At 36.5% G+C, this 23,714-nt stretch overlaps 1 protein-coding gene across 2 annotated transcripts in view; it reads right to left on the bottom strand.

The window, feature by feature from the left end:
* Usp32 (Ubiquitin specific protease 32) overlaps positions 1-23,714 on the bottom strand; it is an 808,142-nt gene that overhangs the window by 255,741 nt on the left and 528,687 nt on the right. For both annotated transcript variants that reach the window (XM_090413901.1, XM_090413902.1), the window contains exon 23: positions 3,154-3,398. In XM_090413901.1, coding sequence (XP_090270027.1) covers positions 3,154-3,398 — 245 coding nt within the window. The remainder of the gene's footprint in view (positions 1-3,153; positions 3,399-23,714) is intronic.

Below are 23,714 nucleotides of genomic sequence, written 5' to 3'. Positions count from 1 at the left end.
CAGTTTAGAATGGAAGTACAGCAATCCCACAATTAATGCACCCAATGCGTTCTTTAAAATGGTCGTATTAATTGAAAACACACCAATTGTTATGTACCTCTTTTACTTCTATTACCTTTACTATCTATATATATTTGTATGTTTCACTACTCACTCATACACAGTTATTTCCCTTCTAGCTTCTGTAATAGTTTTACAAAAAAATCTAGCAAATCAGCTATCACCCTTCTATCCTTAAACAAACTAAAATTCAGGCAGCTCTTAAGTTTAGTCACATGTAATTCTTTCATTCATAAGGGTTTTATCTAAGTATGGGACAAGGCCTTAAAATATAACCTCCGAGACAGTCCGCCTGTTAAATATTGACGAATTTATATTTTGCTGCGCCAGCCAATACATAGGATAGATGAGACTCTTATCCAAGGTGGCTCTCAGAGTATTACACAGTGATGAACTTTCTAACACTAATTCAACTAATCTCAGCAGTCGTGGTCTGGAGAATCAAACTATGTTCATATATCCCTCCCGCTAGGTTCGATAATAATTTTCTGAGTGGCTATTTGAATTCCCAAGTCAGGCTAGATTCAGGCAAATACTATAAAACATATTTATTTAGGTTTAAAAGATATACATGAGAAAATTAAAGTACATGGTTAACATAATCACTTTCCTAGTAAAATTCTGATATCATTACTAACACAAGAATACATGCATAATAACTAGATCCACAGAGTTTTCTATAAACATACAAACTTCAGGCTTAATTTAACATTATCTTCAATCACTCTCTGATCACTACTCATATCTCACAATATATCTCAGTTATCTCAATCACAGATCCCTTCTAGAGAGACATTTTTCAAGACAGGGACAGGTCACTGCCAAATTGGAATAATCTCTACGGCATGTCCATACACAAATTAACCTATAGAGTTCACTCAAATCTTTAATTGGAAATCAGATACTTTAACATTCTATGTTACCATCCCATGGAATGACTTTCTGTTCTATCATCAGCCTAGTCTGGACATCAAGGCACCTTTGTTATGCGATTCTCCGGGTCACTTACGATAACAGCACGGCCTGGTTCCCCGAGTCGAAAAGGCGATGTGCCGCTCTGGACTTTCTCTGGTACCGCAGGCACACATCTGGATTACCAGTCACTCGATATGGCTTAGCTACTCTGTTATGAAGAGATAGCTAGCCTTGCCTCGCAAACATCGATAGGCCTCTCACAACTTCTACGGCCGACCCGGAATCTTCACGTTGTCGGAGAACGTGAGCCAACGTCCCCGAGAGCAGGAAACAGGAACCAAAAAGCCTCGTGTGGGGGGAGCTTGACCCTTATATTCTTCCCTTTTTTCTCAGAGATTCTCGCGCTTAGCTACATTTTTTACCGCACGGCACTCATCCACGTGTGCTTGGCATTCTTCCGAGAATACGTTCTCGCTTCGCTTTCCTTATAATTTCTCTTTCCCTTAGGCCATACGTTATACTGGACAGCTAAAGTGTGACCCTTGGACTTTAGCTTACACTCAACTTGCTTTCATACAATACATAGAATGGGATACTCTAATTAAATTATAATCTTATATAAATTCCTCTATTCGACTCTGTACAAACGGGTTAAATCTCACATTTCTTATGCTAAACATTTCTTCAGTTTTTGCCTTAAAGTTATAATGTACATTTTTATTTCCTTGCCAAAGCACAACATTCTCTGCCTACAATTAAAGATAGTTGTTCCTGAATAGAATTAATCTTTTGTTCCAATTTTTGATTATTCAGGACACAACACAATCAAATATAATAACCTATGGGAAAAAGTATAATTCGTTCCTCAAATTTCTTTTTTGACCCTTTATTTTTTTTATAAAAAAATTAGGGTATGTCCCAGAGACTAGTTAAAAGAAAACCATGAAGCTGAATGATAATAAAACATATTTAGAATATAAATTTATTATTCTACTTCTTAACAAAGAATCGAGCTAATGTAGTTTGGTGGGCATTCTGTTTCTGTTTTTTGCATACAACTGACGGTATGGCCTCATTGCTTTTTCTACTCTTCTGGAAATTTTACCACTTCTCTCTTCATCAGGGTCAACCTCTTAGGATTGCTGCTTAAAAATTTTGATTGTACGAAAAATATTTTCAAATTGTTTTTGTGAAATCTCTTTTGGCTGACTGTCAGTGTCAGTTAAATTTTCTTCATATTTTTCAGGATCTTCACACTGTGCATCTAAATTTAGCAGGTCAGAATCACTTTGTTGGTCACAATAGCCCACTTCTTCCATAATTTTCTTCAAAATCTCTGGATAATTTGCAGCGACTTCCTTATCTGCACTTGCAACTTTGCATGTGATTCGAATATTATGTAGGCTATTTCTCTTTGTGAAACACTCAAAACTACCCAGCACTAGCATGGAATTCTTCTTTTCCATCATTGATAATCCTTTCTTTCAAGGTTGCAAAGAGACTTAATGCTTTTGATTTAATAAGGTCAGTGCTTAGTGCAGTTCTTTTTTCACACAGTTTACCCTGGATGACTATATTTTCCAGGCAGTTGCCTCCTTCTGCATATGTGTCCAAAATATTGCACAATTCTCTTGTCAATTATGTTTGTCAGTCTTGTGTGGATATTCAGTTCTTCTAGGATACATTTGTTTATCTGTCCAAGACACTCTTAACATTCTTCTCTAGCACCAGAGCTCAAACATCTCAATTCTTCTTCTATTATCTTATGTCACTGTCCAAGATTCAGAAGCATAGAGAAAGATAAAAAAAACTAAGGTTTCTACAAGCTTAATTTTGATCTTTTTGGAGATGTGCCTGTCTTTCCAGATCTTAGTATCACAAATGTGAAGCAGCTGTCAGGTCAGCTAAACCAAACAAATCAGAAACACAACCAGAAAAAGCTAAATATATGGGCTACTGTGGAGTATGTCAATACCCAAATAGTTTTTCTAATGCTGAAAGTTGTGTTTTCAGTCACTCCTGATACTTTTAAAGTTTTAAAAGCAAACAACAATGCTTTACCTTATTTACAATTTATTACAATGTATATATTTTATTACTCATGTATAAAATATTTTGCATGTAAAACTAAAATTTAATGAAATTTAAATATGAAATTTTTTTTTAAATCTAGCATACCCACAACTTCCAAATGAAGACAACTTTCCATTGGAAGTGGAAGTGAAAGGTAATTAAAAGGATCAAATCGAACGCTTGTGTGGCCGCATACTTTACATTTGACTGTCGATTGTAGCTGACCATGAAACAAATCAACAATGATCGAACGATTGCGCAAAATATGATTTTCCCAAGCTTCTCTAGCTACTTCTCCATCAGGTCGCCCATCGCTATCCTTCAGTTCGATGTATGGTTTTTCATGAACTCTAAAAGCAAAAATCATTGCATTTTTTTTTCCATATTATGATAAAATATACAGTTATATTTGTTGATTCTAAAATGAATTAATGTCATATTAACTTTTAATAACTACAGAAGATCAATGTGCTAGATATAAACTTTTCAATATTTCTTGTATGAAACAACTAATAATAAAGTTTATGTAAGCATAAAATTTTAAAAAATTAATGTAAGTACTATAAATATAATGAATTTCTTCTAGAATTTAAGTCCAAATGAGAGTTATCACAAAGAGTAGGGTTGGCTGCTATAATACACACAAATCACTCAGACAAACTTCAAATCCTCCCCCCCACTCCAGCATGTTTCACGAATCTCTGAATTCATGAAAAACGCATTTTACAGCTGGATAGATGGTTGACAAATGTAACATCTGATTAGAAAAGAGTTGGAGCTGAAATCATATCAATGAAGTAAAAATGCTTAATATGGGTATTTTTAGTTAAATGTGAGTTAGACATTCTCATGTAGACTGCATTTCTCACCCAAATCTGGGATTTTCCTTCTGCAAAATAAGCAAAGAGACTAAAAAATAAAAATCCATTTAAAATAAAAACATGTTATTTTCTTCAGGAAAACAATGCAAACAGTGAAAAGTCAGCTATCACAACAAATTCTTAAACTCAACATCAATGAAGAGAAATGAAGATAAGCACAATCAACATGGGAAGTATCCATAAAAAAAGTCAAAAGAGCAGAAAAATTGGAGAACTATTTCATACTAACATAACTAGTGTAAATGAGACAAGACAAAATCAGGTAAGATTCTACTAAATAATAACTATAAGATGTATTTAGACAACAATGATCAGGAAAGAGCATCAACTGCATCAAATATTAAATATGAAGATAAATTTGAATGGTAGGCGGCTTTAAGTAAAGTGGTGGGGACAAATTTCAAAATGGGGAATTGGACAACGAGACTTATTTGTGCCTAAAAGAATTTTTTGTAAAAGAAGTCAGATGGCATAAAAACGAAAAGTTGGTTCTTGTTGGAGACAAGGAAATGGATCTAAAACATATATAAATGTTTCAGAAAAGAGCAAAGTTAATAATAATAATAATAATAATAGGTATCTGGTGGATTCCTATTTAGGACACGAATTGGTCATTATTAACACCATGATCCAAAATAAAATTTGCACAAATATACATGGAGAGAAGACTCAAGAAATAAGAAAAGTCTCATTATCTCATCCCAATATGTTACTGTTGCAATTTATTGTCACACTGGTTCATGATACTAGATAAAAAGGGGATGGGAAAGAATGCTGTTTAGTGTCGAGCAAGATAAAAATGAATACGTTATTGAAAGAAAAAATATGTCAAAAAAACTCAAGCAGCTTTTAGAGCTGCAAACTCGAATTAAAAGTTCCAGTAAAATGAGTCACAAGGTGTTATGAAAGCATATAGAGAAAAGTTTTTGAAAACAAAGCACATGTAAAAGTATCTAAACAAAAGGCAAGGTAAAACTGGCAATAATATAGAAGATAAATATCAGGAAGGTTGTGAGATGTTTGGAGACTATTAAAAAAAGCATGGAAATGGAGGAAGGATAAAGGAATTAGATGATAAAAGTGACATTGTAAAATCTTTCGTGATAAGTGATTCCATAACTTATGTTGTTTTACAATAGTTTTAATTCAGGAAATGTACAAAATTTATATGTAAAATGTTCAATGAGATATTATTCCCCATATGTTGTTGTGTTAAGCAAAATGGAATTTTCTTTGTTTCCATAATGTGTTTTTACATGAATCAGCAAGTTTACGGTGAGATTAACAGCAGAATAAAGAGGATTATCACGAGAGAAAAAGTTACAAAGAGTCACGAAAGATGATGTCATCACATCAAAGGGTCAGTAAGTACCAAACACAAAGGAGTTGAAAAGCATGCAAAGATGATGTCAGCATGCCCAGAGGTAAACGTGATAGGTGCAAAAGTGAAGACAAAGGAAGCTAGACACATATAAGGCAAACAGTAAGCAAAATGATTACAGGATTCTCAATGCTTACTCTTGTCAGCAGACAAAGAGAAGGCTTTGTGTGTCTGCATTCAGGATCCTCAAGATGTGTTCGTGTTTGAAGAATTTTATCGTTCATGATCAGAGGGAATAGAAGAGAAACTTCGGCTATCAGCAACGAGGATCACCTACACGGAGACTTTGTGACAAGACATTAGGAAGGAAGAGATCAACACAGAGAATAGAAAGGTTAAGAAGAATTCTGTAAGACATTTGGTCAACGAAAGATTGTTTGTGAAGGAAAAACTTGTGAGTAACCATATTTCTAAGAATATGTGTAGAATTTGCATTAGTCAAATATATGTAATGTGACAGAGAGATATTGTGTAGAAAGTAGTTAATTTGACCAGATCAGTGTGTATCATGATTATATGATGTTAAAGTTATTGAAGTTGAAAGTTTATTTTTCACTTGGTTAGACTATAATAAATTTAGTTTAATTCAAGTGTGAGAAAACAAAGTTTGCGCCTGAAAATATCTTCAGGACTGGGGTAAGGTAGTACAACACCGGCAACTCACAGCAAGCTAACATCACTCCTCTCTCAGTATCTCCCATAATGCAAAACACATCTCCTTACGGATATGTATAATGTTATGCATTAAAGGAAGGGCCACTACCCAGACTAGTTTCGACCTTTATTGAGGTCTCTTCAGCGGGAGCCAGGCCCAGAGCTTGCTCCACCTTTGCTGCGAGTTGCTCGGTGTTGTACTACCTTATCCCAGTCCTGAAGATATTTTCAGGCGCAAACTTTGTTTGCTCACACTTGGATAAAGGATTAAACTAAACTCATTATAGTCTAACCAAGTGAAAAATAAACTTTCAACATCTTTCTCTAAATCTAGAGTAATTTAATAAAAAGGTGGCACACCATTTGGCAACTCCTATATGTAAAGAGGACCTGCCATTGCTTCTGCCTGGTATCTCAATCTCTGGGCTTGGCTCCCACTGAAGAGACCTCAATAAAGGTCGAAACTAGTCTGGGTAGTGACCCTTCCTTTCATTATAAAATTATTATATACAAAGGGATTTTAGTAAATTTACAAACAACGACAATTCTGTATATATTTTCTTCAGGCAAAACTAGTAAAATGAACATGATACAACATTGTATCATGTAAGATGTTACATAATCACGCCAAAGTGCACCATGACCTTACTTTTATTAACACTGAACAGATGCCATTTTAACATGCCCACAATTCCAGCCTATTCAAATCATTCTGCATTACTTACTGCATATCAGCAGCACTCCTGATTATTCTTAGCATCATCAGCAAATAGCTGTATGTGGCATGTCAAACCCTTCCCAATATCATTAATGTACATATTGAATAACAAGGACTAATCGTGGAGGATTAGTCCGTGAATCCTGCAGATTCACACCCCCACGACTTTTTGATATCTGTCAGTCAGCCATCCTCTTCTTCTTCTTTAGTATTCTGCAATTGAGCAGGTTATTCCTTTAGTAGCAGAAACTTTCCTTCCACTCTCTTCTGTACTGAGCCTTCTCTTTCAAGGTTGTGTACCTGTCTCCATTGAGCATGTCATCTAGCATTGTTTTCCTTACTCTTCCTCTGGGTCTTTTTCTGTCTATTTTTCCTTCGATGGCATCTCTGATGATTCCATTCCCTCTCAGAATATGCGAGATCCAGTTTCCCTTGTTTCTTTTTACCTCCTTAACAGACTTCTTTCTTCCTCTACTCTTTTTAAGACCTCTTCATTAGTTATTTTATCTGTCCATTTGATTTTTTCCATCCTTCTCCAAATCCACATCTCAAAGCTTTCCAAAATCTTAATTTCTTCTTTCTTCAATGTCCAAGTTTCAGATGCATAGAGGGCAACACTCCACACATAATATTTTATTAGTCTTTTCGTTAGGTTTCTATCCATTTTACTTCTGAATAAATTCCATTTTCTATTAAAGGCATCCTTCCCATTGCTATTCTTGCTTTTATGTCACTTTTACATCGTCCATCACTGCTAATAACACTTCCTAGATATTTAAATGTCTTTCCTTGATTCAATTTTTCCCCATTTATTCTGATATCCATATTTGCCTCTTTCCTTGCTATTTTCATCGCCTTTGTTTTTCTGATGTTAATTTTCATTCCATAATTGATACAGGATTCCAGTAATCTGTTCAACAGATGTTGTAGTCCTGTTTCAGTGTTTGATAGTAATGCCTTGTCATCTGCGTATCTTATTGCAAATATCTGTCTACCTCCAATCTTTATTCCTTCTTCAGAATTCTCCAGTGCTTCTTTTAGCATTGCTTCGGAATACATGTTGAACAAAACTGGTGACAGAGAACAGCCTTGTCTTACTCCTTGTCCAATGATACCTGGTTCTGTTTTACCATATATGTCTCTCACCATGGCAGTTTGTCCCATATATAGTGAGATAATTAGCCTTCTGTCTTTCCAATCTATACCAATCTTTTCCATTACTTCCACCATCTTATCCCATTTCACATAGTCAAAAGCTTTCTCAAAATATATATAACAGATATTAACTTCTTTATTCACTTCTAGACTTCTTTCACTTACTATTCTTAACAGTCCAATCGCATCTCTTGTTCCCCTACCCTTCCTGAAACCAAACTGATCTTCTCCAAGAAATTCTTCCACTTGAGATGCAATTCTTCTTGTTAAGATTCTCACAAGTATTTTTGATGTATGGGAAATGAGGCTTATTGTTCTAAAATTCTTGCAGTTCACTGCATTACTTTTCTTTGGTGTAGGTATAAATATTAAGGTCATAAAATCTTTTGGTAGTTCTCCTTTGTTATAAATTAAATTTATTATATTGGTTATTTCTTCAATTCCTTTCTCCTGAAATTGTTTCAGGAATTCTGCAGGTATTTCATCTATTCCTTCTGCCTCTCCACATTTTAGTTTTTTAATGGCCATTTCTACTTCTGTCTTCAAAATGTCGCCTAAATCATCTTCATTTACCTTCTTTATATCTTCTAATAGCAACTCATTTGGTCTATTTTCCTTGTCATATAGATCTTCATTGTATTCCTTCCATCTCATTAGGATTTTATCTTCATCAGTTATGATTTCTCCATTCTTATTTTCTATGCCTCTAGCTGGAATTCCATTTCTCTTGTGATTCGTGCTTCTTGCTTTTTCATATAAAAGATCATACCTTCCCACTCTCTCATAATTTTCCATTTCTTCACATTGTTTTTTAAGCCAATCTTCTCTACTTCCCTTCTCAATCTGTCATTCAGGGTTCTATATTGTATTTTCCCTTCTGGGGTGTCTTTATTTTTCCATTTTCTTCTTTCTTCCATTAGAGAAATCATGTCATTAGTTATCCAAGGTTTTTTTTATTCTTTTAGCTCTTACATATCCAATTTCTTCTTCTGCAATCTTCTTTATTTTCTCTTTAACTTGTTTCCATTTCTTTTCCTCTTATCCATGCTAATATTCTATAACCCAAACACATTTATGCAATTATCCAATTTATGCAACAGTATGCCATGCTGTATTCTGTCAAAAGCCTTAGCAAAATCCAAAAAGTATCAAGATGTATCCATTTCCCTTGTCTAACTCAGTGGTAACATTATTATAGAATGTGAGCAAGTTGCTAAACCATGACCTCCTATTAGTAAACCCATGCTGTTTATTGCAAAGTAGAGATTCTCTGTCAAACCCATTTCTGAATACGAGTCCTAGCCAAATTGTCCATAATCATCACAAATACTCCTCAGATACTGATTGGTCGATAGTTGTATACATCGGTCTTTACACCACCCTTGCGGAATCTTTCTCGTTCTGAGACTTAAATTATATATCCTGGTCAAAGGAATAGCCAGCTCAGCAGAAGACTCTTTTAGTATCTGTGCTGATATCCAATCAGTTCCTATTGCATAATTCTTTTTCAGTTTGTACAACAGCACTAGTACTTCCTCCTCATACACAAGCTTTTTTCATACAGTAAAGAGGTAGCAGTGAGTTCAGTGTTGCATATATCAAGTTGATAATTTTTAGCAAAATAGGTACTCATTACTAGAACTGCCAAGGAGGGGGGTGGGGGTGGATATGCAGACATCAGTGAGACAGTTGAGTGTAAGAATGTATATAATGTACCCGAGCCAGTATTAAGGACAAGAAATTGGAATGGGATAGTTAGAATAATACATCAAGATAGGGGTGGGACAAAGGGACCTCTGCATTTCATGTATACTAATGCCAGGAGTATTAGGAACAAGAAGGAAGAATTTTTGGCCTTGGTTGGCTCTTCCTAGCCACAGGTTATTGGCATTATGAAACATGGCTGACGGAAGATGATATAGTTAGCGGTACAGAGAGAATAAAATGGGGGGGGGGAGGATGTTATTGATGATAGCTGATGAGCTGCAGCCAAGCAGAATTGAAGTAGTATTGCAGGGTAGTGAAAAGAGCTCATTTAAGGCTATTTGGTGTGAGATTGAGACTAGCAGAACAAAATATACAGTTGGGTGCTGTAGACCAGGTGATGGAATAGATGGTGAGGATAGTATGCATAAACAAATTGATGAAATGAGTGGAGAGAGGGTAATTATTATGGGGGATTTCAACTATGGTAACATTGATTGGAAGGAGGAGAGGACACGTGAGGAAGGAACTGGATTTTATTCTATTATTAACGGATAACTATCTGAGACAGCATGTAATTGAAAATACTAGGGGTTTGAGAGTGCTTGACCTGGTAATAGCATCTGAGAATTTGACTATAACGAATATGACCATGTTGCCACCTATTGGTGAGAGTGATCATAAGGTATTGACCTGGGAGGTGGCTAAAGGTGTGGAATTTTCGACAAGGTATATGTGGAATACCGTGCAGGCAAGTATGACAAGCTTAGAAGATTGCTTGGTTCGGTGCCATAGACGTAAAACTGCAAGGGCTGGATGTCGATAGAGCATAGGAAGTGGTCAAGGAGCATTTACAGGAGGTTATGGTTGATTGTATAGGGTCCGAATTGTAAAACAAGTAGGGGTTAAATGGATGAATAACACCATTAAGCTTGAGCTGCAAAAAAAGAAGCAACTGTGGAGGGAATTTAAAGAGAAAGGTGACCTGCAGGCACACAAATGGCATAAAGCACAGGCCAGAAGAGTAACGAGTGTGGTAAGAAAAGCAAATTATGAATGGAAACTAGCTATGCAAGCTAAAGAGAATCCCAAACAGTTCTTTCAATATGCTGCAGGCAAAAAAAAAACTGTACATGGCAGAATGATTTTAAGGAATGTCGATGGTAAGGAGGTCACTGAATCAGTCGATATAGTGGAATTACTGAGTGAGCACTTTGCAAGAGTATATCATCCAGGTGGTGACATTGAAAGAGTGAAGGAACCATTAGTTTATATGGGAATTGTGATGAATGAAGTGGAGGTGAATGGTTCTATTACAGAACCTTAATGTGAATACATCTGTTGGATTGGATGGTATACCGGCACAGGTCTTGCATGAAGCGGCTAAGGAATTATCAGTGCCCTTGACCATGTTGTTTAATCTGAGTCTCGGGTCTGGTTTAGTCCCAAAGGCGTGGAAAGAGGGGAAAATAGTTTCACTGCATAAAGGAGGATCCAAGACTACTATTGCAAATTACCGACCGATCAGCATATCAGGAGTCGTTATCAAGGTCTTGGAGAAAGTAGTCAAGGGAATAATACAGGAATCGATTGATGATAATGAGATACTGTACGGGGGACAGCATGGCTTTGTGAAGGGTAGATCATGCCTCAGTAACTTGCTCAAGTTTTATAACACAGTGACAGCTGAACTGGATAAGGGCAATGGGTTTACAGTTATACTGCTGGACCTGGCTAAGGCAGTTGACAGGATACCACATGGAATTCTAATCCATAAACTACAACATATGCGAATGGATATAGAGTTGGTGAGATGGTTAGGTGGGTGGTTGATGGAGAGATATCAGAGAGTAGAGTCCAAAAGATGGCCTGTGACTAGTGATGTGCCGCAAGGTTCTGTTCTTGGACCACTGCTGTTTAAATTGTTCATAAACGATATAGGGAAGGATCTAAGAGGAACAGTTCATTTGTTCCCTAATGTTAATGTGACAAAATGTAAGGTTATGCATTTTGGGGTGAAAAAATTAGCAGCAGTATACCACATTGGTGGAACTGTACTCCAGGAGATTGATGAGGCCAGGGACTTGGGAGTGTTGGTGGATAGAGAGATGAAGTTCAGGGGGCACATTGCAAAAATGGCTAAATCAGCTCATCAAATCACTTGGTTGTTGAAAAATACTTTGACGAGCAAAGACAAGCAAATTATTGTTCCTCTGTACCAAGCCTTGATAAGACCTCATCTCGACTACTGTGCCCAGATTTGGTCACCTAGGTTTCTTTTGGATGGGGAGGAGGTGGAGAGGTTCCAGAGGTGAGTGACCAAGATGATAGCAGGTCTATGGAATGAAGCTTATGAGAACAGGTTGAAGATTTCTGGGTTGCAGAAACTGGTTGATTAACGGAAGAGGGGAGATATGATTGAGACATTCAAATTGCTGAAGGGTTTCTATAGGATTAATTCAGAGGATATTTTTGAGATCAGGAATGGTGGTGGGAGAACTAGGGGATATCTATGGAAGCTGGGCAAGAGTGTGGTTAGCAAGGGTGTTAGTGCCGGGTTCTTTACTTTTAGAGTGGTAAATGGGTGGAATAAGCTGCCAGAGTCTGTGCTATGACAGTGAATGAGTTCAAGGCAGGGTATAATAGATACTGTGAGAATGCCGAATAGTTGTGTGGACATTATATTTAAGGCCTTCCTCGATAGTCTAAGGACTCCATGGAGTCGCCCGTAATAACAATAATTAGTTGAACAATCTCTTCTGCATCCATCAGTCACCCTCATACCATCTGCATTCAATAGTTATTCTTTCATACTGATTGTTTCTTTTACTTGAAGCATAATGATAGAATTATTTTGGGTTGTCTTTAACTTGAAGAGCCAGTTTCTTTTCATACTGAGACTTAGCTTTCCATACAACACATGTGACTCTTCTGGCCTGCTGCTTCTTATTATCATAACTGATATTATCTTTATGCACATGGTATTCCTTCCACATCATCTTTTTCTCTTGCAAATCTTTTGCTTAATTAGATTACAAATCCATTTTACCCCTACTCTATTTATTCTTCAAACTCTAGAGACACATTCCGATATTGCATCATTTAAGTATTTTTTAAACAATTTCCATGCACTCTCAACAGCCCTAGTACTTCCATTCCCATCCAACAACTGATATCATGACACACACACACCGGCCATGATACACAAACACATATGTGTATATTTCAGCGCTGAGCTAATTGGTCTATGGCAGTGTTTCTCAACGTGGGCAATTTGAATATTTGGGGGGAAATTTGAAAATGTACATATCATCATCATCATCAAATTCCTGACATGTACCCTCAAGGGGTGTACAGGATATGATAGTACTACATGAAAAAATTATATCATTAATAACTTCCTATCTACAATTCTCCTCCAAATCAGTCTGTCACTTGTAAAGACTACAACATTATCAAATCTTATATTTCTATCGTCGAAGGCACTTTGTACTGTATCAATCCACCTATATCTTGGTCTTCCTCTGGGTCGTTTTGCTGCCAACCTGGCAGAGAACACTTGTTTTGCTAATCTGTCCTCGCCCATTCTGTTTAAGTGACCATACCACCTGAGATTAGCTCTGCTAACGCATTCCTGGATGCTGACAATGTCAAGTTCTTTCCAAATAGCCTTGTTTTTAATATGATATTGCCATTGATGCCATCTGTTCACGCCCATAATCTTTCTCAGGACTCTCATATCTGCAGTCTCTAGTCTTTGGTCAAGTGTTTTACTTCTGACCCAGCTCTCAGATCCATAAGATAAAACTGGTTTGAACACTGTCTTGTATACAGCTAATTTAGTGTTCCAACTAATTTCTCTCTTATTCCATATGAATTTATTCAGTTGACTTCCCACCATACCAGCTTTGCTGATTCTGTTGTCTATTTCTATATTTAATTTACCATCTTCAGTAAAAATAGTGCCTAAGTAGCTGAAATGTTTTACTTGTTCCACAGGTTCTCCATTCACAACACAGTTGACATTTTCAATGATTCTGTCTATTTTCATTGTCTTTGTCTTTTTATTGCTGACCTTCATACCATATCTATTACAACAGCTATTCAATTTAGTCAGAGAATCTTGCAGACTTGTAGCAGATTTATTTAGAAGTATAACATCATCCGCATAAAGCAAAGAGCTGACATTAACAACTCCAATTTTGATATCATGTTTAATACCACTTTCCTCCATAATGTGATCCATATAGATAATGAATAACAGAGGGGATAATGTACATCCTTGTCTCACACCAGATTTAACATTAAACCATCTTCCTGTACTTCCTTCAATTCTAACTGCTGACTTACAACTCAAATAAAGACTAAGCATTGCTCGATATAATGCCCCATTGACACCATATAACTGCAGCGTATTGAATAGCATCTCTCTTGGCAGCTTGTCATATGCTTTTTCCAAATCGACAAAACTTAAATACAGATCTTTATTATATTCCCATGCATTCTCGATTATTTGTCGTAAAGTGAAGATCTGATCCTGACAGCCTGTGTTTGGCCTGAATCCAGCTTGTTCTTCACCAAGCTTTTCTTCCACAATTCTTCTCAACCATTTCTCAAGTATACTTGCATAGATCTTGCTAGGAACACTCAGTAGGGAAATACCTCTGTAATTCTCACATTCAGTTTTATTTCCATCTTTATATATGGGTACTATTAGAGCTCTACTCCAATCATCGGGAATTCGTCCCTCTGTCCAGGCTTTCTGGACTATGCAGTGCAGCCATTGTAAGACTCTTATACCACCATACTTCAGCATTTCTGGTCGAATATCATCTAATCCAGAGGAGTAGATGATATCCGACCTTTCCACATTTCAAGCCTTTGATGGCTTTTTCTACTTCAAGTATGGATATGTATTCCTGCCTGCATGCCTGGTCAGTGTTTTTTTTATCACTGTGCTGTCATCACTGCTTGTTTCATTTAGCAAATTTTCAAAGTAATTACTCCATACTTCAAGGATATCTTTTTCTCCCGTTTTCATGTCACCTTTATAATCTCTAACTAGTTTTACAGCACTCTTGCCTCCATTTTTAAGCTTCTTCAACCACCTCCAGAATATCTTACCACCTTCTTGATATTTATTTTCTATATTCTTGCCAAACTCATCCCATGACTTTTGTTTAGATAGTTTTACACAGTGTTTAGCATTCTTGTATTTGTCTTTATATTCTCTAAGAGCACAAGGTGACTTATTTGACAGGAACTTTTGATATGCTTTCTTCTTTTCCTTCACTGCCTCTTTAACTTCATGTGTCCAACAGGGAGTTCTGATTTTTTTATCCTTACAGACAACCTCACCACTTGCCTCTCTGGCAGAATCAATCAATGTTTTCTTCACAGTTTGCCACTGAATCTCCAAGGTTTGATTCCTGTTCTCAAACTCTTTCATTTTTTCTTCAATAATCTTTGTGTATTTTAGTCTACAGTTCACATCTGAGAGCTGCTCAACTTTTATTCGCTTTAAAACTTTCTTACATGTTATTCTTTTCAATGTGAAATTCAATTTTATCCTGCTCAAGACTAAATAGTGATCACTTCCAATTTTAAATCCTCTGTACACTGTGGTGTCCTGCACCAGGGAGAAAACATCACTATCAACAATAACATAGTCAATGAGATAAGACTATTACACTTTTTTATATAATCTTTATCAAGTAGCTTTATTTTATCCTCCTACATGTTTCGCCAATCTGTTTCTATTGGCATCCTCAGGGAATACAAACTAGTAAGCTAAAATGAAGGTTACAGACTAGGTTATAACCGATGGTTCTAAATCATACAAAAAATTGGTATTGTGCATGACAATGTGCGTGTCTCGTTAACGTGATTTATTCGTAATGGCTCATGATGTAATTGTTATGAAAGTTCATTTCTTTGATGTTTAATGATCTGATAAAAGTTTTCAAAATTTCTGCTAAAATTAGACCTTGATTCTTGTTTAGGTTTTCAGTTTTACGGATGACTGTAGCTGCTTCTTTAAAGGTTCTTGAATGGTAGTTATCTTCTATGTATGGCATAAGGCTCTTATCCCACTCAATGTGATGGTTAGTAGAGGCAAAGTGGCATGAAAGGCCTGAAATGTCTTGTCTGTTATTTCTGACATATCCTATGTGTTCTTTCTTTCTCGTTTCAAAGCTTCTAGATGTCTGACCTAAGTAACTAATACCACATGAGCAAGGAATATTATATACTCCAGAGTACTTGTAGAATGGGTAAGGATCTTTCGGTGATCTTAAAAATTTCCGAATAGTGTTGATTGGTTTGAATGCCACTCTGATCCTATGAACAGGATCAACGAGTTCACCAAACGAAAGGTACGCAATCTTGAAGGTTTAAAAGGCAAAAAAGATAGGTATTTAAACCATCTGACTTTTTTTAAAAAGATGTAGAGACAATAGCGTGATCCCAAAATTTCTTCGTTTGAAACAATATTATAAAACTAGACAAGCCAACTTGATTTACCAACGAACTTCGTATGCTCTTCTTAGAGAAAGAATTCGCCATACGAGATTCATGCTTAGCAAAATAGACTCACAGTGCTATAATTTATTCACAGATATCTCTAATAATCTTGACGCTGAGACATGGCAACTATTAGACAATATGATTAACTACAGTTTTACCAAAACATTTAATCACAGCAAAAAGACACAAATTGATAAATTCAATATACTGTATGATAATCATAACAACTGCAAACCGTCTCTACCAGATAACCAAGTGATAATTAACCTATCTAAACACGTTTTAAGTAAACCAGAGATCTCTATCCTCAAAAAAGGATTCAACTTTGCTTTAAAACCCACTGTCATTCCTAAAATAGAGTTCATCTGCAACTTAGAAAAAGCCTTCTCATTACTACCAGCTCCAACAGCTAATGACTTGCGATTAAAAAGCAGCATAATCCTTTCAGCTCAGTCAAGATCTCCTAACACAAACTCTAACCAAATGGAAAGAACACTGCTCAAATTAAGGAATAATAAAGATATCATCATACTCAAAGCCGACAAAGGTAATAATACAGTTATTTTAAATACTTCAGATTATAAAGAAAAAAAAATCTATTATCTGATAGGTCTGTATATGAAGTTCTCAGTAGAGATCCTACCACAAAAAACCATAATGACACCAATGAATTATTACGTGGAATGAATAACTGGCCTATTGAAATTATAAAAAAATTAAAATCTATGCACCCACTTACTCCTAGATTGTATGGCCTTCCGAAAATTCACAAAGAAGGTATAGCATTACGTCCAAGAGTTGATGGAATCTATTCTCCCACTTACCAACTATCCAAGTATCTTGCCAAGATTTTACAACAACACATTCACGTCTCGGATACTTATATTAAAAACTCAAAACATTTTATAGATAAAATAAAAAACATCCCTATTTTTGAAGAGGATATGCTAGCAAGCCTGGACATCACATCTCTGTTTACTAACATTCCAGTGGTTGAGGTCATCAACATCTTAGACAAATTGTTCCCAAGAGACATCACTACTTTGTTCAATCACTGTTTAACTTCTATTTCATTTGGCAAAAAACGATCTACAAACAACTCACTGGATTAGCTATGGGTAGCCCCCTCTCACCTCCTTGTGCTGACTTATTCATGGAAGATCTAGAGAAAATAATCTTAACCCAGATCTTTCCAAAACCGAAAATTTGGTACAGATATGTAGATGACATCTTTATCATTTGGGATCATACTAAAGAAGAACTAAAGAATTACCTCAACCAAATCAATAGTTTCCACAATACCATCAAATTCACATTAGAAATGGAAAAAGATAAAAAACTGCCATTCCTTGACATTTTAATAAAGAAACAATCCAATAATAGTATCAACCTATCTGTATACAGAAAACCTACAAATACTGGACGTTACCTCCATTTCAACTCAGCTCATCACATATCTCAGAAACTTAGCATTATCCATAGTCTCAAGAAAAGAGCTATACAGTATACGACAGATAAGGATGACCTACTAACGGAATTAACCACAATATCTAGAGAACTTTCTTTAAATGGTTACCCAAAAAGACTCTATAACAAGATTCTATTTACTGATATACCACATCGACAACGTGATGACATCCAATATATCAGTACAATTATGATTCCTTTTGTCAACAACCTTTCCAAAAAATTAGCTAACCTATACGTTAAGGGGATAAAAATCCCTATTGTTTTTCAGCCAGTAAGCGAAACTAAGATCGAAAACTACGATCTGTAACGTTTCATGCCGACGAACTGTCAGCGTATCCAAGCGTAAGTGACCACTTGGTAGTGCCACACGGCAACTCGTTGCAAAGGTGGAGCAAGATCCCTCACTGTTCTTGATATTTTCTCATAATGTAAAACACACAGCTCTTAAGAGATGTAGTACTGTTTTACATTATGAGGAGAGGTCACTACCCAGACCGGTTTCAACCTTTTTTGAGGTCTCATCAGTGAGTAGCTAGACCTAGAATAACAGAGTTTAAGTGAAGAAAACTTACATACTTTTGCTATCCGATTGCCCGAAAGGTGTGTCACTATATTCTATTATAACATAGTATAACTAAGATGAAAAGCCAAACGCCAATTTTTTTCTGGCGAGGTTGATATACGTTAAGGGGATAAAAATCCCTATTGTTTTTCAGCCAGTAAGCGAAACTAAGATCGAAAACTACCTTTGCAACGAGTTGCCGTGGTGTGGCACTACCAAGTGGTCACTTACGCTTGGATACGCTGACAGTTTGTCGGCATGAAACGTTACAGATCATAGTTTTCGATCTTAGTTTCGCTTACTGGCTGAAAAACAATAGGGATTTTTATCCCCTTAACGTATATCAACCTCGCCCGTTTGGGTTTGGCTTTTCATCTTAATTAGCTAACCTTTTAAAACCACATAGGATCAGAGTGGCATTCAAACCAATCAACACTATTTGGAAATTTTTAAGATCACCGAAAGATCCTCACCCATTCTACAAGTACTCTGGAGTATATAATATTCCTTGCTCATGTGGTATTAGTTACTTAGGTCAGACATCTAGAAGCTTTGAAACGAGAAAGAAAGAACACATAGGATATGTCAGAAATAACAGACAAGACATTTCAGGCCTTTCATGCCACTTTGCCTCTACTAACCATCACATTGAGTGGGATAAGAGCCTTATGCCATACATAGAAGATAACTACCATTCAAGAACCTTTAAAGAAGCAGCTACAGTCGTCCGTAAAACTGAAAACCTAAACAAGAATCAAGGTCTAATTTTAGCAGAAATTTTGAAAACTTTTATCAAATCATTAAACATCAAAGAAATGAACTTTCATAACAATTACATCATGAGCCATTACGAATAAATCACGTTAACGAGACACGCACATTGTCATGCACAATACCAATTATTTGTATGATTTAGAACCATCGGTTATAACCTAGTCTGTAACCTTCATTTTAGCTTACTAGTTTGTATTCCCTGAGGATGCCAATAGAAACAGATTGGCGAATCATGTAGGAGGATAAAATAAAGCTACTTGATAAAGATTATATAAAAAAGTGTAATAGTCTTATGAATAACTGTCAAGAAAAAATTTAACATAGTCAATGAGACTTTTCTTATTCCTAGCCACTTCTCTCCATGTGAATTTGTGCACATTTTTATGTTGAAACATGGTGTTAGTAATAACCAGTCCATGTCCTGAGCAGAAATCCAACAATTTGCCATTATTATTAGCTTTGCTCTTTTCTCCAAATTTTCCAAAAATATATTTGTATGTCTGACAATCATTTCCTACTCTGCTATTTAGATCCCCAACAAGGACCAACTTTTCCTTTTTCACTGTGTCAATTGCTTTTTCTAAAGCCTCAAAAAATTCCTCCACTTCTACCTTAGTAGAACCTTCTGTGGGACCATAGGCACAAATAAGTCTCATTGTCCAGTTCCCCATTCTCATATTTGCCCACATCACTCTACTTGAGACTGATTGCCATTCAAGAAGATTAGCCTCGTATTTTGTGTTGAATACTATGGCTACTCCTTCTTTTCCTTGATTGTCATTGCCTGAACATAACATTTTGTATTTATTGCTCAGAAAGATCTCACCAATTTTTGTCTTTTTTGTTTCAATCACCCCTATTATGTCGATCTGGTACTTATCTAATTCCTCAGCTAGCTCTATTTCTTTGCCAGTCAGGCTTGTTACATTGATAGTACCGATCTTTAACTCTGGTGATGTTGAGTTGGGGTTTGTTTTCAGATTTGTTCCAGTAGCTGACTTTTCGCTGTTCGCCCTGGTTCCCTGGAGAAAACAACAGGGGCCTTGTTTAACGGGCGACGTCCCAGCCGGCATGAAATTTTGTCATGTTGTACCATCATTTTTTATTTTGGTTTAACCAATAAGAATACAATTTTGTCGGCTAAATCCCAAATTGCCAGCCCATCCTCGTTCGTTCAGTATCCAAGTAGATACCCAACAGGGTGCACCACGAGAAGGTAAGGATTGGACATTAGGTCAGAAGTCTTGGTCAGTTCTCCGCATTCCTTTAAAGGCTATGTGGAGGTCTTGTTGTGTCGCTTTCTTCCTTATCACAACTATTTTAACCTTTTATGCTATATCTCCGTAATACACTCTATCGGTAATAATAGATTTAGTTTAATCCTTTATCCCAGTGAGAGCAAACAAAGTTTGCGCCTGAAAATATCTTCAGGACTAAATATAGTGTTGTACTATCTTATCCAGTAAGTAGTGCAACACCAAGGCAACTCGTGGCAAAGGTGGAGCAAGCTACCAGGCACTTCTAACCCAGTATCTCCCATAATGCAAAACACATTTCCTATGTGGATATGTATACTGTTATGCATTAAAGGGATTGGCCATCTACCCAGACTAGTTTCGACCTTTATTGAGGTCTCTTCAGTGGGAGCCAGGCCCAGAGCTGGAGATACCAGGCAGAAGCAGTAGCAAGTCATCTGTGCCTATGGGAGTTGCCAAAAGGTTTATCACCTTTTTTAAAAATTACTCTGGATTTAGAGAAAGAATTTAGAGAAAGATGAAGAGACCTCAATAAAGGTCGAAACTAGTCTGGGTAGATGGCCAATCCCTTTAATGCATAACAGTATACATATCCACATAGGAAATGTGTTTTGCATTATGGGAGATACTGGGTTAGAAGTGCCTGGTAGCTTGCTCCACCTTTGCCACGAGTTGCCTTGGTGTTGCACTACTTACTGGATAAGATAGTACAACACTATATTTAGTCCTGAAGATATTTTCAGGCGCAAACTTTGTTTGCTCTCACTGGGATAAAGGATTAAACTAAATCTATTATAGTCTAACCTAGTGATAAATAAATTTTCAACATCTTTCTCTAAATCCAGAGTAATTTTTAAAAAAGGTGATAAACCTTTTGGCAACTCCCATAGGCACAGATGACTTGCTACTGCTTCTGCCTGGTATCTCCAGCTCTGGGCCTGGCTCCCACTGAAGAGACCTCAATAAAGGTCGAAACTAGTCTGGGTAGATGGCCAATCCCTTTAATGCATAACAGTATACATATCCACATAGGAAATGTGTTTTGCATTATGGGAGATACTGGGTTAGAAGTGCCTGGTAGCTTGCTCCACCTTTGCCACGAGTTGCCTTGGTGTTGCACTACTTACTGGATAAGATAGTACAACACTATATTTAGTCCTGAAGATATTTTCAGGCGCAAACTTTGTTTGCTCTCACTGGGATAAAGGATTAAACTAAATCTATTATAGTCTAACCTAGTGATAAATAAATTTTCAACATCTTTCTCTAAATCCAGAGTAATTTTTAAAAAAGGTGATAAACCTTTTGGCAACTCCCATAGGCACAGATGACTTGCTACTGCTTCTGCCTGGTATCTCCAGCTCTGGGCCTGGCTCCCACTGAAGAGACCTCAATAAAGGTCGAAACTAGTCTGGGTAGATGGCCAATCCCTTTAATGCATAACAGTATACATATCCACATAGGAAATGTGTTTTGCATTATGGGAGATACTGGGTTAGAAGTGCCTGGTAGCTTGCTCCACCTTTGCCACGAGTTGCCTTGGTGTTGCACTACTTACTGGATAAGATAATACAACACTATATTTAGTCCTGAAGATATTTTCAGGCGCAAACTTTGTTTGCTCTCACTGGGATAAAGGATTAAACTAAATCTATTATAGTCTAACCTAGTGATAAATAAATTTTCAACACTCTATCGGGTAGCACGTGGTACCTCTGAGGGACAATGGAATTTCCTCCAGAACGAAACAGTACCAGAGTATCAGAGTGTCTGAGATTTACCTCTCGTAAAACGCCAAGAAATTTATTTGTTTCGCTGCGCCACTTAACGCTAATATACCCTTTTTAATATCCTGCATAGGTTCGCATTAATATTTTATAAGAGGTGCATCGGATTCCAGAAATCACAGAAAGTCTTTGTTAGAATCAAAAGCAAAGTTTATTAATTCTCAAAAGTAGATATACTTAATAACATTAATTCAAATCCATCTTAAAGGAGATCCATATAAAGCATAAAACATTCAAACACTACTATTATACTTATAACATATTATGTAGCAGCTATCTAAAGTAAGAATGCATTATTTATGTATTATTATCACAGTTATTCTAAAACTCCGTAGCTCTGTCAGACTACTCAAGATAACATTCATATCTTTCACAATCTCTTTATAATTTGTCAATTCTTCACTCTAAACATATCCCTAATTTCATTCAATATAAAAACGAACTTTAACACATCGACAGACAATAAGAATAAATTCAATATCCTTCTAAAGTGATAGCAATACAACCTTATCCTATTACCATATTAACGTGGGCACAAATCTTACATTCACATTCAGTAAAACACAAACAAAGTCTACTTATGTTCCCTTTATGGTTCTTTATTGCATCATAGGTTCACAGGAAACTGGCCTTCTGTGGACAGCCGGACTTGCTTCTTTTCACGGAGAATGCCGCCGAGACCCATAGCTGCCTATCGGGGTCCCTCCGATACCGAGGCACTCTCACCCTATGCCACCAGGAGAGAGGGGAACACACAGGAGATCCAGGAACAAAAAGCCTTGTTTCAGGGTCGCATGACCCTTATATTTCCCTCTCTTCTTCTGGGCATTTCTCGCCCCTTTCGATGTCCAGCGAACTCTCACGTGCTCTTACGCCAGGGCGTCCATTCTCTCCCCCGCTATTGCATGTACGCTGCCGTCACGTTGTTTGCTTGGGGCGAGCCGCTCCCTCGCGTACAGCTCCGTAACCTTTGGACTTGACTCCCCCCCACACACAACTGTTGAATTTGTGCTTACATTCTATAATTCTTTTATACATGTTATTTTATAAAGCTCTGACAATGTTTTACATTTTCAATATTAATTTAACCTCATTTGCAAATGGCACAAAATATATACTTATTTAACTTTTTCATAACAGAACACACTTGATGTACATATACATATTACTTATTTTACACTTAGAGGCAATTTACTGTATTTATTTCCCTTTTTTTTGTTTGGAAACCCATGTTAGATTGTGATAAGATAGGAGTTCATAAAATTCTATCACAATCCAACAGTCTCCTCTCAGTTATACAGCTTTGACCCATACATGTACATATTTATATTACACCTTTTCAGAACTTAGCTGACTATTATGCTGGGGGGGGGGGAGCATCAAAATCTTCGAGACATTGAGGTGGGGCATCAAGAGCTTTGAGACGTTGAGGTGGGTTATGATCCAAAAAACGTTGAGCAATACTGGTCTATGGCTATAGGAATGATTTTACCCATTATAAAAATAAAGTATTCCTTACATACATTTGGTAGAAGTCACATTTATATCAAGTATAAATATTAATTTGTGGCATTCATGTGAATGTCACCCTAGATTGATTCATGATTTCAGCCTTCTGTCTGCTCCAGACAGAAGGCTGAAAATAATAAAACACAAGTGAGATTCATGCAATGTTAAACATAATGAGCTAGACTTGAAATGCCATTAGAGATGAACAGGTATTAAAACGGATATTTAAATTAAAAAAAAAAAAAAACAGTATTTAGCAAACCATCTCTAATAATCTGAAATATTAACAG

This window comes from Typopeltis vanoorti, chromosome 24 (genome assembly GCF_054136105.1).
Source record: "Typopeltis vanoorti isolate ZY-2024b chromosome 24, IOZ_Tvanoo_1.0, whole genome shotgun sequence".
Taxonomy (NCBI): Eukaryota; Metazoa; Arthropoda; class Arachnida; order Uropygi; family Thelyphonidae; genus Typopeltis; species Typopeltis vanoorti.
This window is presented reverse-complemented; position numbering and strand designations above follow the sequence as displayed.